This window comes from Tursiops truncatus, chromosome 16 (genome assembly GCF_011762595.2).
Source record: "Tursiops truncatus isolate mTurTru1 chromosome 16, mTurTru1.mat.Y, whole genome shotgun sequence".
Taxonomy (NCBI): Eukaryota; Metazoa; Chordata; class Mammalia; order Artiodactyla; family Delphinidae; genus Tursiops; species Tursiops truncatus.
Genome location: NC_047049.1, coordinates 27,856,492 through 27,871,409, shown reverse-complemented (window position 1 = coordinate 27,871,409; position 14,918 = coordinate 27,856,492). Strand labels below are relative to the sequence as shown.

Sequence of the window (14,918 nt, the reverse complement as noted above, 5' to 3'; positions counted from 1 at the left end):
CTATTCATCAAAGACTATGAAATGAGAAAAGCAGATATAGTATGATTCCATTTTTATTAAAAAAAATGACGGGCTTCCCTGGTGGCGCAGTGGTTGAGACTCTGCCTGTCAATGCAGGGGACACGGGTTCGAGCCCTGGTCTGGGAAGATCCCACGTGCCGCAGAGCAACTAGGCCCATGAGCCACAACTACTGAGCCTGCGCGTCTGGAGCCTGTGCTCCGCAACAAGAGAGGCCGCGACAGTGAGAGGCCCGCGCACCGCTATGAAGAGTGGCCCCCGCTCACCACAACTAGAGAAAGCCCTCGCACAGAAACGAAGACCCAACACAGCCAAAAATAAATAAATAAATTTATAAAAAAAAAAATGACGTGTAGGTAAGGGGAGGTGGCTTAAACACGCATAGAAGAAAGTTTAGAAGGAGATACATCAATATGTTAACGATGGTCATCCGTGAGTGGTGGGATGACGGGTGAGGTTTTTACCTTATCTAATTTCTACTTTAATCCAAACATGGATGGCTTTTATAATAGAAACAAACTAACAACAAATAATGCAATGAATAAAATGAATACCACAAACCTCAAACTCTCTCCAGGATCCCATACTCTGAGTACACCGTCATTCCCCAAAGAGCTATCCCTAAGCTCTGGCAGAACTAGAAGGGCTAATTGTTTCTCCAGAGGCATTGGATAGGGAAGGGCAGAATAGTAACAGCAAGGAAGAAAGAAGGGTAATGGGAGGGAAGGCGGAGGGGGGGGGGGGGGATGGGGAGGGAGCAGGGAAAAAGATTCACCTTTTACCATTAAGGTCTTGAGCAAACAGAACCCAAAAAGGAGGAGCAGACTGGAGCCTGAACTGGGGTTGCAGCTCCCCAGAGGCAGGGCCAGTTTGTAGGCTAAGCAAGGAAATACTTAGTCCAGGCTGAGGAAGTGGTGATACTTTATGGGTTGAGGGGTCCAGGGACCTCCCCAGAAACCACCCCAATTACTGCATTTGTAAGGGAAGGGTCCTGCCCACACACACTTTAAGACACATGCTCAGGGCTTACAGGGCTCGTGGATTCCAGGGTAGTCACTGAATTCCAGCACGTAGAGGTGTCTTCCCTTCACACTGCGCCCAATGCTGTAAACCCGCGTGACATGGGGACATTCATTGTGCACCTTGTACAGCGTCCGCACGAGGTCATCATAGCGGTGGTGGCGAAAGGTCACCGGGGCAACCAACTTGAAGAGAAGGAGCTGGAGGAAAATTGAGACCAGGTCTGACATCTTGCTGGGCTTTTTCAGAGACCCACTAAAATGGGCCCCGCTTCTCCCAGTAACCAGTCAAAATCCAAGGGCCAAGAACCAGCTTTTCCTAGTTTCCCGCCAGTAAACACCAGTGTGACAGTGCCTGGGAAGAAAGTTCAGAACTGTCCCTCCAAAGCCAGAAGTTATTTATGTAGCTCTGGAATAGGCACTCATCTCCCCTCCCCCATTTCTCTGCCTCTCCTAATCCATGAAAACCTTTTGAAAGGTTTTTGCACTTCTTCAGATTGGGTAGTTTCACTGATTCTGGTTTACTGATTAACTGGACTGTAAACAGGCTTCAATAAATAGCTGCTTATAACCCTTTGATTCCCGGAGAATTTTGAGAAGCTTGGCCTGTCCTTGTTCCCTATATTACAATATAGGAAAGAGTATTAAAATAGAACACTCTGTCCTTTTGATCCTTTCTACATCCTATCTTTCTGAAGCACAGCTCTGTCTTGTCCTTTTTCTCCTCAAAAACCTTCAACAGGGCTTCCCTGGTGGCGCAGTCGTTGAGAGTCCGTCTGCTGATGCAGGGGACATGGGTTCGTGCCCCGGTCCAGGAAGATCCCACATGCTGCGGAGCGGCTGGGCCCGTGAGCCATGGCCGCTGGGCCTGCACGTCCAGAGCCTGTGCTCCATAACTGGAGAGGCCACAACAGTGAGAGGCCCGCGTACCACAAAAAAAAACAAAAAAAAACAAAAAAAAACAAAAAACCTTCAACAGATACCATCGAGAAAATGAGGTGAGCCCCAGGTTGGGAGAAAACAGTTGCCAATCATGTATCTGACAATATATCCAGAATAAATCAAGAACTCTTACAACCCAGTAATAAAACAAACAACCCAATTTAAAAGTGGGGAAGGGGGCTTACCTGGTGGCGCAGTGGTTGGGAGTCCGCCTGCCGATGCGCCGTGGTCGCTGAGCCTGCGCGTCCGGAGCCTGGGCTCTGGAACAGGAGAGGTCACAGCAGTGAGAGGCCCATGTACCACAAAAAAACAAAACAAAACAAAACATAAAAGTGGGGAAAAGATTTGAATAGACATTTTATTCAACTAAAGTAGATATATGAATGACTAATGAGCACATTAAAGATGTTCAACACTATTGGTCATTAAGGAAATGCAACTTAAAACCACAATGAGGGCTTCCCTGGTGGCGCAGTGGTTGACAGTCCGCCTGCCGATGCAGGGGACACGGGTTTGTGCCCCGGTCCGGGAAGATCTCACATGCCGCGGAGCAGCTGGGCCCGTGAGCCATGGCCACTGGGCCTGCGCGTCTGGAGCCTGTGCTCCACGACGGGAGAGGCCACAACGGTGAGAGGCCCGCGTACCACAAAAACAAAAAAAAACCATAAAAACAACACAATGAGATATCACATCACACCCACTAGAATGGCTGTAATCAAAGAGACACAATAACAAGTGTTGTCAAGAATAGGGAGAAACTAGAAACCTCATATATTGCCAATGGGAATATAAATAGTGCAGCCACTTTGGAAAACAGTTTTGCAGTTTCTTAGAAGTTTAAATATATACTTACTATACAATCCAGCAATTTCCTAGGTATCTACCCAAGAGAAATGAAAACATATATCCACACAAAAACTAGTATGTAAGTGTTCATAGCAGTATTATCCACAATAGAAAAGTAGAAGCAATCTAAATATCCATTAACTAATGAATGGATAAACAAAATATTGCATATCCATGCAATGGAATATCATTTGACAATGAAAAGGAGTGAAGTACTGATACACTGTACAAGATGGATGAACCTTAAACATATTATGATCAGTGAAAGGAGACACAAAAGATCACATATTATATGATCCAATTCATAGGAGATGTTTAGAAAACACAAACATATAGAGACAGAAAGTAAACTAGAGGTTGGCTAGGGCTAGGAGTGAAAATGCGGAGTGACTACAAATGGGCACAAGATGTCTCCTTAGGGTGATAGACGTGTTCTAAAGTTAGATTGTGGTGACTGTACAACTCTGTAAATACACTAAAATTCACTGAATTGTAAACAGGAAGCAGATGAATTTTATGGTATACAAATTATATGTCAATAGAGGTGCTTTTAAAAAATAAATAAAAATAATTAAGTACAGCCACCCAAAAGTTAACTATGAATTTACCATACAACACAGCAATTCCACTCCTGGGTACCTACCCAAGAGAACAAAGACTTGTACACAAGAATATTCATAGCAGCATTATTTGTAGTAGCCAAAAAGTGGAAACTACGCAAGTGTCCACCAACTGATGGATAAATAAAATGTGGTATATCCATACAATTGAACATTATTCAGCAATAAAAAGGAATAAAATACTAATACATGCTACAACATGGATGGACTTCAAAAACACCATGCTAACTGAAAGGAGCCAACACAGAAAACCCTCTTACTGTATGATTCCATTTATATGAAATGTCCTGCAAAAGTAAACTTACAGAGACAAAGTAAAATAGTGACTTACTAGGGCTGGGAGTGGAAAAGGAGATTCACTGTAAATGGGCATGAGGGATCTTGCTGGAGTGATGAGAATGTTCTAAAACTGGGTGATGGTGATGGTTGCATAACTTGGTAAATTTACTAGAAATCACTGAATTGCACACTTAAAATGGATGAATTTTATGGTATGTAAATTATACTCCAATAAAGTTTTTTTTTTTAAACAAAGTTTCAGTGGAATTTCATGCACTAGAGTGTAAAATCCAAATGCTTCTGCCTGGTTTTCAAGTCACTCCTACCAGGTCCAATTGTGACCTCACTCCAGTGCAGCCCCTCTGCAGTGCCTACTGTCTTCCGAGCATGCCCTCATCACCTGCTTTCCTGCTTTTGCTTATGTTCTTTCCCCAGGTAGCTTAACTCAGCTCCAAACCCTGGGTTTTCCTCATGTCCCCTTGCAATTGCTGTTACCATCAGTCTTTGTATCTCCAATCTTATGACTTTGCCTGTTATGCACTTATCCACTGTGCTAGGTGTTAGGTGTTAGGATAGAGGGCAGCCCTGCTGATGCATTGTTCCTGCCCCCCCAGGATGATCGTCAGCCTCTAGCACACAGCCTGGCATGGGGGCACATTTGTTGAATGAATGAATAGACCCATTATTGACCTTTCCTCTTGCATCCTCCTGCACTTCAGCAAACTTTTCCAAGGAAATCCTATGCTTTTCTCACCTGTCAGTAAAGACAGCTATCAACTCTTGGTTATACTGGGTGAACAAACTATAGCCAGGCCAGTCTGGCCCACAGATGGTCTAGAGAGTTGGCCCAAGATCAGTACCAAATCAGCAGTACCACAGAGTAAAAACCACAGGATTTTGCACCCACTGCTAAAATCCCATAATTTTCTGATGAGATCCTGACACCCCAGGTGGTGAGGGCAGGCATCAAGAGAAAAAGCTGAAAGGACATCACTAATGCTGTCACACATTAAGCCCTTGATCTAGGACTGATGAAATAAAATTTATATTTTAAGGCAGGACAAGGAAAAACTAAACATAAAATTCTCTCTGTGTGTTTGTTTGGACCTCCTCCCTCCCTCCCTCACGTGCAGTGTGCATCCGCGTTACACATTAACCAGAGCTCCTCAAAGATGGGCCTGCTCTACAGTAAAGATCAATTTCTTTCCTAGCAATGTAACTTCTTAAAAGAATAGTGTTCTTTCCCAGCTCTGTAGGGGGTCGTGGCGACTTGCTCGCTTTGTACGTGCTTACGTGGACCATGTATCCTTGGTGAACTTTATGTAAAATATCAATATGTCATTTTGACGTAAAATCCTTTGTCTCGAAAACGTATGTGACTGTGCCTTAGACTCCTAACAGGTGGAACGGTTCTCAGAGCTTTCTAAGGATATGCTTCCCGGAATGGGCATCATCAGAAAATCTACAAACAACAAATGCTGGAGAGGGTGTGGAGAAAAGAGAACCCTCCTGCACTGTTATATATATATATATAATATATAATATATAATATATATTATATGTATCAATATACAGCCACTATGGAGAACAGTATGGAGGTTCCTTAAAAAACTAAAAATAGAACTACCATACGACCCAGCAATTCCACTCCTGGGCTATACCCTGAGAAAACCATAATTCAAAAAGACACATGTGGCGCATGCTCCGCCCACCCCAGAGCCTCGCCCTCCACCACGATGAGCAAATGAGGGCCAGAGAGGGCGTGAAATTTAAATTCCACTCAGAGGAGAAAGTGTTGTGCTTCGAGCCTGACCCCACCAAGGCACGAGTGCTGGATGATGCCAAGATTGTCGATGTTATTGTTGGTAAAGACGAAAAAGGCAGAAAGATCCCAGAATATCTGATCCATTTGAATAGTTGGAACAGAAGCTGGGATAGATGGGCAGCTGAAGATCATGTCCTTCGTGACACCGATGAAAATTGGAGATTACAGTGTAAATTGGCAAGAAAAGCGGTAGCTCGTCTGAGAAGCACAGGAAGAGAGAGGAAGCGCTGCAGGTTGCCAGGTGTGGACTCTGTCTTAAAAAGCCTCCCTGCTGAAGAAAAAGATGAAAATGTTGAAAACTTAATAAGTAGTTCCTCTGATGACAGTAGTGAAGAAAAGGATGAAGAAATAAGTGAAGAAAGTGACATTGAAGAAAAGACTGACGTGAAGGAAGAACCAGAGCTGCACACAAAAAAGGAAATGGAAGAAAGAACAATAGCTGTAGAAATCCCTGAAGTTCTGAAGAAGAAGCCTGAGGACGACTGTTACTGTATCAACAGGAGGAAACGGGTGAAACTTTCATGCCAGACCAACATCATAATTTGGAATCGTACGTGAAGCATTTTGCTATCAATACAGCCTTTTCAGCCAAGGAGAGGCCTCATCCCCATCAGGCTATGCCACACGCCAACATGAGTGTGCATTATATCCCAGCAGAAAAGAACGTTGACCTTTGTAAGGAGATGGTGGATGGATTAAGAATAACCTTTGATTACACTCTCCCATTGGTTTGGCTCTATCCATATGAACAAGTTCAGTATAAAAAGGTGACTTCGTCCAAATGTTTTCTTCCAATTAAGGGAAGTACCACAAACGCTAATCGGAACCCGGAGGATCTCTCTCCAAGCCCACCTTTGTTGAATCCATCCACACCACAGCCCACAAAGAGTCAGCCAACCACAGGCGAGCCAGCCGCCCTCAAAAGGTGCAAAGCCGAGCCGGAAGCCTTGCAGTCTCTGAGGAGGTCCACACGCCACTCTGCCAATTGCGACAGGCTGTCTGAGAGCAGCGGCTCGCCTCAGCCCAAGTGCCGGCAGCAGGACACGTCTGCCAGCACGCCCAAGCTGTTTCTGCACCTGGAAAAGAAGACGCCTGTTCATAGCCGATCATCCTCACCTGTTCCTCTGACCCCTAGCAAGGAAGGGAGTGTGGTGTTTGCTGGCTTTGAAGGCAGAAGAACTAATGAAATAAATGAGGTCCTCTCCTGGAAACTTGTACCTGACCAGTTACCCCCCAGGTGACCACCTCCACCCTCTTAAATTTATGGGGCGCAACACTTGCTGCAATTGTTCGTGAAACTTCCAGAAATCATTGGAAAGATGTCCTTTTCTGAGAAGAATCTGAAGGCTTTACTGAAGCACTTTGATATCTTTCTGAGGTTTTTAGCAGAATACCATGATGACTTTTTCGCAGTCTGCCTATGTTGCTGCCTGTGAGGTGCACTACAGCACGAAGAACCCCAGGGTGATTATTAAGGTTTTGATGGTTCTGGAAGAACAGCTTCTCTATCTAGCTTTGTGCTCTCGGTCCCCAGTAAAGAACTAGGGAGTTGGTGGGCCTTCCATACAGGCAGAGCGAATGCGATACCCGCCTTGGGGGGCTGTGGCGGGCCCATTTGTTTGAGCTGCTTACCTCCCGTAGTTATTTCTGTTATGGATTACTTCCTAGGTGCCTGAACGGCCTCCAACATGTGACCCTTGCCATGGTACATGTCACCTGTGACGGCGGGAAACGAGCAGCTGTGTTCACAGTGAAATGGTCATGAAAGTGTGTGTAGGTTGGGCTGTTTCAGTAGACAGGAGTTACTTGTTACTAAGAACCACATTTTTTTAGTTATTTGTTAGCATTAAACAAAATCGTTTTGCAAGCCGTTTTCATTCTTGTGATTAGGCTGAGCAACAAAACATTAGTTTTGCTTGGAAACTGAAGAGTAGTCCCAGAGTATTTTAGAGGGAGTTGATATTGATGGCAAAAGAAAATTTGCAGCTATACATTTGCTTGTTACAGTTCCTTTTCTATAAAACCTTATTTTTGGTGATCTAAATAAAGCATTGCCTGAATGTTTGAGATTTTATAGCTACACTTGGTTGTATAATGTTATAGTTCCCTTTCTGTAAGATGTTATTTTTGGTGATCTCAAATAAATCATTGCCCATCTTGTTGGAAAGAACCAAGAGAGAGTCTTCAAAAAAAAAAAGACACATGCACCCCAATTGTCATTGCAGCACTATTTACAACAGCCAGGTCATGGAAGCAACCTAAATGTCCATTGACAGACGAATGAATAAAGAAGATGTGGTACATATATACAATGGAATATTGCTCAGCCATAAAAAGGAACAAAATTGGGTCATTTGTAGAGACGTGGATGGACCTAGAGATTGTCATACAGAGTGAAGTAAGTCAGAAAGAGAAAAACAAATATTGTATATTAACGCATACATGTGGAATATAGAAAAATGGTACAGATGAACCAGTTTGTAAGGCAGAAATAGAGACACAGATGTAGGAAACAAACGTACGCACACCAAGGGGGTAAGGGGTGGGTGGTGGGATGAACTGGGAGATTGGAATTGACATATATACACTAATATGTATAAAATAGATAACTAATAAGAACCTGCTGTATAAAAAATAAATAAATAAAATAAAATTCAAAAATTCCAAAAAAAACCCAAAAACCAGAATATGCTTCCTGGGTTACAATCTTCAGTTTGGCTTGAATAAGATTCCCCCTTTTTCCCCTCATAACTTGATAATTAATTGAATTTTTGTCAACAGGACAACATCTATTGTCACTATTGAAGGCTTGGCTTAGTAGTCCCTAGATAGTCCCAAACTGTTCCTCTGCAGAAGAATTCCCATTTCTCTGGTAAATGTGTCTTTAGTTCTTATGGTGACCTCACTCATGCTAAACAGATGACACCCATTCTCTAGGAGGGGAATGTACCCTCCCTGCTTGTATGAACTTCGGGTTGTTGTAAACAGGGAATGCCCTCTGTACATCAGAGCTGAGATTGACACTCCTTCCCTGGAATTTCACATAGAGTACCAGAGCATATGCCCTGAAGCCAGAGGGCATACAATGTCTCTCAAAGCAACCAGAAGTAGAAGGAACTTGAGTGTCAGGGGGATATATTATTTAAAAAAATTTTTTATAGCTTCATTGAGATGTAATTTACATATAACACTGGTACATTTAAGGTATACAATGTGATGACTTAATACATGTATGCATTGCAAAATGATTACCACGTTAGGGTTAATTAACACTTCCATCACCTCATGTACTTGTGTGTGTGTGTGTGTGTGTGTGTGTGTGTGTGAGATGAGAACATTTACAATCTACTCTCTTAGCAACTTTCAAGTATATAATAAAGTCCTGTAAACTATAGTCACCATGCTGTACATTAGATTCCCAGAACTTATTCATTGTACAGCTTGAAGTTTGGACCCTTTGCCCAACATCTCATTTCCTCTACTCCCCAGCCCCAGACAACTACCATTCTACTCTGTTTCTACGAGTATGGCTGTTTTAGATTCCACATATAAGGGAGATCATACAGTATTTGTCTTTTTCTATCTGGCTTATTCCACTTAGCATATGCACAGATATACAAGTTCAACTCCCTCTTAGGCCGTTTGATCTTGGGCCAAATAATTAACTTCTATAACCTCAGTTTCCCTCTGTATAGGATGGAGAAAAAACAGCTCCTTCCTCATGAGTTGTGTGACTCAAACAAGATAATATACATAAGGCCTTTTGCACGGTGCCTGGCACATAGTAAGGGCTTAATAAATATTATTAGCAGTATTAATAGTAGCAGCAGCATTAAGCATCTATCTACTCTGTGCTAGAGACCCGGCTAGGTGATGGAGATACAATTCATTCATTCAATATATATATTGAATGTATCTAAAGGCTTTACTTGTATCCTTATTTTTGATATAGAATAAAACCAACAAAGATCTTTGACCATGTGGTGCTTACATTGCGGTGAAGAGACAGATAACCAAGAGTGAGAAAAGCAGCTACCATCCTAAAGATACAGACTAGCGAACAAGCACAGCACTAGGGGAAGAGTGATGGATGTAACCACATGGGCCATTGAGCAGGGTCACCTAACCTAGCTTTGGGGGGTCAGGGAGGGCTTGCTGGAGGATATGTGGGAGTTGAATCAGATCAGAGAGTCCTGTATCCTCCTGGTAAGTATAATAATGGCCCCCAAAGGTGTCCACATCCTAATCCCTGAAACCCATGAATATGTTATGTTACGTGGCAAGAGAGAATGAAGTTTGCGGATGGAATTAAGGTTGCTAATGAGCTAATCTTGAGATGGAGGGATTATCCAGGTGGGCCCAGTGTAATCACAAGTGTCCTTATAAGAGAAAGAGGAAGGCAGGAGGGTCAGAGTCAGAGTGATGAGACGTGAGAAAGGCTCAGTGGGCCGTTGCTGGCTTTGAAGATGGAGGAAGAGGCCATGAGCCAAGGAATGCAAGCAGCCTCTAAAAACTACAAAAGCCTAGGAAACACATTCTCCCCGGGAGCCTTCAGAAAAGAATGCAGCCCTGTCAACCCTTGCTTTTAGTCCAGTGAGACCCATTTCAGACTTCTAATCTCCAGAACTGTAAGATAACAAATTGGGGTTGTTTTAAGCCACTACATTTGTGGTAATTTTTTACCTACAATAGGAAATGAATACACCCCCTAATACCTTAAGTTTTGGACAGAGCTGGGGCTCTTGGAAGTCAGGGAAAGCTGGAGCAGAAAGCTCACTTGTCTGACATCCTCCAAGGGTCTTGACTCAAATCTTGGGAAGCCAGCCCTGCAGAGCCTTGTTTAGGCAAATGAATCAAACGTCCCAACCCACACGTTCAGTAATCTTAGTTTTAAAATTTCTTTCTATCCTCCAGCAGTAACTCTGAGATTCTGCAGTACAGTCTCAATGTAATTTAAGCCTGCTTAATAAATTATTAGTTGACTGGACCTATAAATGAATCAAGAGTCCAGCTCAATTCAAGTCAGGAAGAACTCTGAGAGCTACTTGGGTTTTAAGGGTTAGGAGAGTGTAGGGCAAAAGGAACCTGGCTGAGCGTGGAGAATAAGGCAAGTCAGTCCTCGGGACAGATCCTCCAATTCTTTGCCTGGAATGTTCTTCTCTCAGCTCATCTTATACTTCTGATATTAGCACAATGGTGAACTACACATGGAGGCCTTCCCTGGATATCTCATCTAAAGAGGCCTCCCCTGGTTACGCTCAGTCTTTTTTTTTTTAATTTTTTTAATTTTTAACATCTTTATTGGAGTATAATTGCTTTACAATGGTGTGTTAGTTTCTGCTTTATAACAAAGTGAATCAGCTATACATATACATATATCCCCACATCTCCTCCTATGCTCAGTCTTATCTCTTGTTTATTTCAATCAGAATATTTGACTTAGTTTGCCCTTATTTATTTACTTACTTCTTTATTGTCTACTAGCTTTCTCTTCCAGCAGAAGATAAACTCAGTGAAGGCCAAGACTAACTTATCTTACTTACTGTTCACCATTAAATCCCAGTACAATGTGCTGGATACATTTTTTTTTTTTTTTTTTTTTTTTTTTGCGGTACGCGGGCCTCTCACTGTCGTGGCCTCTTCCATTGCAGAGCACAGGCTCCGGACACGCAGGCTCAGCGGCCATGGCTCACGGGCCCAGCTGCTCCGCGGCATGTGGGATCTTCCCAGACCGGGGCACAAACCCGTGTCCCCTGCATCGGCAGGCAGACTCTCAACCACTGCACCATCAGGGAAGCCCTGTGCTGGATACATTTTAAAATGAAGGAAGTAATGTATGAACTGAGATCTGAGATCTGAATGAATAGATGTTAACCAGGTTAAAAACGGGAGAGGAGTGTGTGTTTGGTGAGAGTTTTAAGAGGGGTGAAGCTTATTGATCCCTCCTTATAACGCTGACCCTGTAGGAGTCTGCTGGGGTCTGTTCTTGAATTTCTTCTCTTTATCAGCACTTAACTCCAGATGGTCTCATCGACAAATCCCACTATAAGCTGATGACCCTCAAATTTATATTTCTTGCTTCTACTTCTCTGAACTCCAAAACTGGACTTCCAGCTACGTACCTCATACCTCCATGAGGACTTCTAATAGGTACCCATTCCTAAGGCCACTAATCCCCCCTCCAGTCCCTGGAGCCAGACAGAGCCTTACAGATACAAACTGTGTCCACAAGTGACACCAATCGGTGATGCGTCAATTGGATGAGGAGAAACCAACCGTGTCCCCAGCACTCCCTTTTTACCTTCCCCTATTTAATATTTCCTCAAAGTACTTTTTACCATCTGACATATTGTATATTTGATTGTCTGTTTATTGTCTTCTCCCCCTATAAGGATATAAGCACCTCGTGGGCAGAGAATTGATCTCTTTTATTTTCTGATGTGTCTCTAGCAATTAGACTGGGGCCTGGCATGTAGTAAGTTCCACTAAATACTTGTGGATCAGTGAATGATTGAATGATTAAATGCTTTTACCCACATAATCCCATTTGAACTTCACCTCAATCTTTCTTGAGACCATTATATTCCACTTACATATATGAAGATCCCTAAAATTTAAATGATTTTCCCAGCTCATATAACATATAGTTAGAAAATCTGGAGATTAAATTAGCTTTCTGACTCCAAAGCTTGGTGCTTTCCATAACACCGAATGCCTCCACCACGTGGGCCTGGTTACATCACAAAAACTGCCTCTAATCTGGCTTTCAGTTCTTAAGAGTAACTGAAAAATCCTTCTTTTAAAAAATAACTTTATATGCTTGTGTAAAAATGAGTATGTTTGTTATGAAAACATAGAAAAGTATGAGGATAAAAATAAGATACTACCCCCCATACCCCATCAGCTAGGACACTGTAATCAACTGGTGACAATCAACTGGTGACAATCAATCTTATTGTGATGACTCTTAAAATCTGTTCTTTCCCTTTTCAGTTTCCCCAAATTGGCAAATATTACCATGATTGATCCAATTTCTTAGACCAAAACCTAGGACTCATCCACAATCCCTCTCTTTATCTCACTCCCCATATCATCAAGTTATACAGACTGCTTTGAATGTATGTCTGGAAACTGACTATTTCTCTCACCTTGACCACTGTCATCTTAGTCCAGGTGACCATATCTTACTTGCTTGGATGGTGACAATAGCCCCATCATAGATTTCTTGTTTGGACAATGACAAAAGCCTCCTCAAATATTCTCCATTTCCATTTTTTTTTTTTTTTCCCTACTAGTTTTATTCCCTACACAGTAGCCAGAGTGTTTTAAAAACATAAACTAAATTACTTTCTGACTCAAAACATTTCAGTGATTTCCCATACTTAAAATAAAAAATTCTTACAATAGCAAAAAGGGCCAGTAAGCAACGGTCACAAAATCCTTTTAATTTCTTAAACATACCAAGCTTTTATCTACCCCAGGGCCTTCATACTTACTATTTTTTCGGCCTGGAACGCTCTTACCTTAAATGTTTGCATGCTCTTATCTTAAATGTCTTCCCTTTACATCACTTAAGTCCACACTCAAATACCACCACCCTGACCTTCCCACCTAAATTAGTCCCTGGCTGCCACACCTTACCATTCTCTATTTCTTTACTTTATTATTCTTCATAATACTTATCATTATCTAAAGGCAAACTATATAATTATTTGTTCATTTTTTGGGGGGTTGTATTTACCACTAAAATGTAAGTTGTATGAAGGCAAGGATTACTGTCTTGCTTTTTTTTTTTTTTTTTTGGTCTTTTTCTTCTCACTACTTTGTCCTCAACACTTAACATAATGTTTAACACATACTAGGTGCTCACTAAATATTTGTAAAAGAATGAATTTGCAGATAGAGGGATAGATAATTTTACAAAAAAGGATCATAGTCTTTACGCTTTTAAAAATAAAAATTATGACATTGAACATATATTTAACAGAAGAAAAAGAAGTTGATATAAAGCTGAAGGAATCACTTACCTTTGGAAAAATGTTTCTTCACAAGATGAAATACTAGTTGTCAACTAATGGCTCTAAAGAAAAAAAAAACAGAAATCATTAAGGGATGGTGATTATGTTGCTATGTTTTTTCAACAACATTTGTAGAGAAGGAAAAAGAGTGTAACAGAAACAATTTAAACTTAAATGAAATTTATATTTTCAAGATTATTGGGTTGATACCTTTTCAAAGTGCATTTATCTGCCCTTTGCAGTAAGTTTCATTTACTCATCAAAACCTGCCACAAAATCAAAGCTGTCAGTGTCTCTTATAAAAAGCCATGTGCTCCTGATGCTCCAAGGCTGTGCTGAGCTCTTTGTAATGCTCTTCTTTTTTTCTTTTATTTTTCTTCCTGAACTCTTCCTTTTGCCACCTCCCTGCTATTCTGCCTTTCTGAATGGCTCTCTATATTCTCTGATTTTCATCAGTGTTCCCTGCCTGCAACACCCTATATGCTTCAGGACTAGACAGAAAATGCCAAATGATTGGAGCTTGACCTCTTTCTTACATAAATGGAGCTTGGAAGCAATAGGTTCAAGACCAGTGTTGTGCTCATCAAATGTCCCAGGCTCCTCACAACACGTAACTCAACACACACTTAACTTATTGTCCAGACAGATGTTCCAGCCCCATTGTCACATTCACAATCCAGCCACCAGGAAGGAGCACACCTTCTTCCTTCAAAAGCAAACTTCCCACCCTCATACCCTGCTGGTAAGAATGGATAAATGAAATGTGCTAGATACATATTCAGCAATAAAAGGAAATGAAGTACTGATCCATGCTGAGACATGAACTTTGAAAACATTATGCTAAATGAGAGAAACCAGTCACAAAAAACCCACATATTGTATGATTCCATTTACAGAGGGTGTGTGCATTATATCTCAATAAAGTTGCTTAAAAAAATAAAAACAAAAGCAAACTTTCCACAGTTTTACACATGACTCCCACTTACATCTCATAGGCTAGAAAGCAGTCACATGGTCATGCCCACATGCAGGGAAGCCAACAGATGCAGTCTTCATCCCAGCCAGCCAGCCATGTGCTCGGCTAAAAAACCAGAGGTCCTGGTATATATAGCACAGGGAACTATATTGAACATGTTGTAATAACCTATAATGGAAAACAATCTTAAAAAGAATATATTATATATATATATATATATATATATATATATATATATATATATATATATAAAACTGAAGCACTTTGCTGAACACCAGAAACTAACACAACATTGTAAATTAACTCTACTTCGATTTTTAAAAATCAGAGGTTCTCTTACAGTAAAAAGAGAGGACAGATATTACAGAACACTG

The 14,918-nt window shown here is 41.6% G+C and overlaps 1 protein-coding gene and 1 pseudogene across 1 annotated transcript in view; one reads left to right on the top strand and one right to left on the bottom strand.

Annotated features, from left to right (window-relative positions):
• CPN1 (carboxypeptidase N subunit 1) overlaps window positions 1-2,093 on the bottom strand; it is a 35,813-nt gene extending 33,720 nt beyond the window's left edge. The window contains exon 1 of the mRNA XM_019939810.3: window positions 1,050-2,093. Within this exon, the coding sequence (XP_019795369.1) occupies window positions 1,050-1,269 (220 nt within the window). The 5' untranslated portion in view covers window positions 1,270-2,093. The remainder of the gene's footprint in view (window positions 1-1,049) is intronic.
• A 3,376-nt stretch (window positions 2,094-5,469) lies between these two features.
• LOC101329623 (MSL complex subunit 3 pseudogene) lies at window positions 5,470-7,095 on the top strand (annotated as a pseudogene).
• Window positions 7,096-14,918: the final 7,823 nt, after the last annotated feature.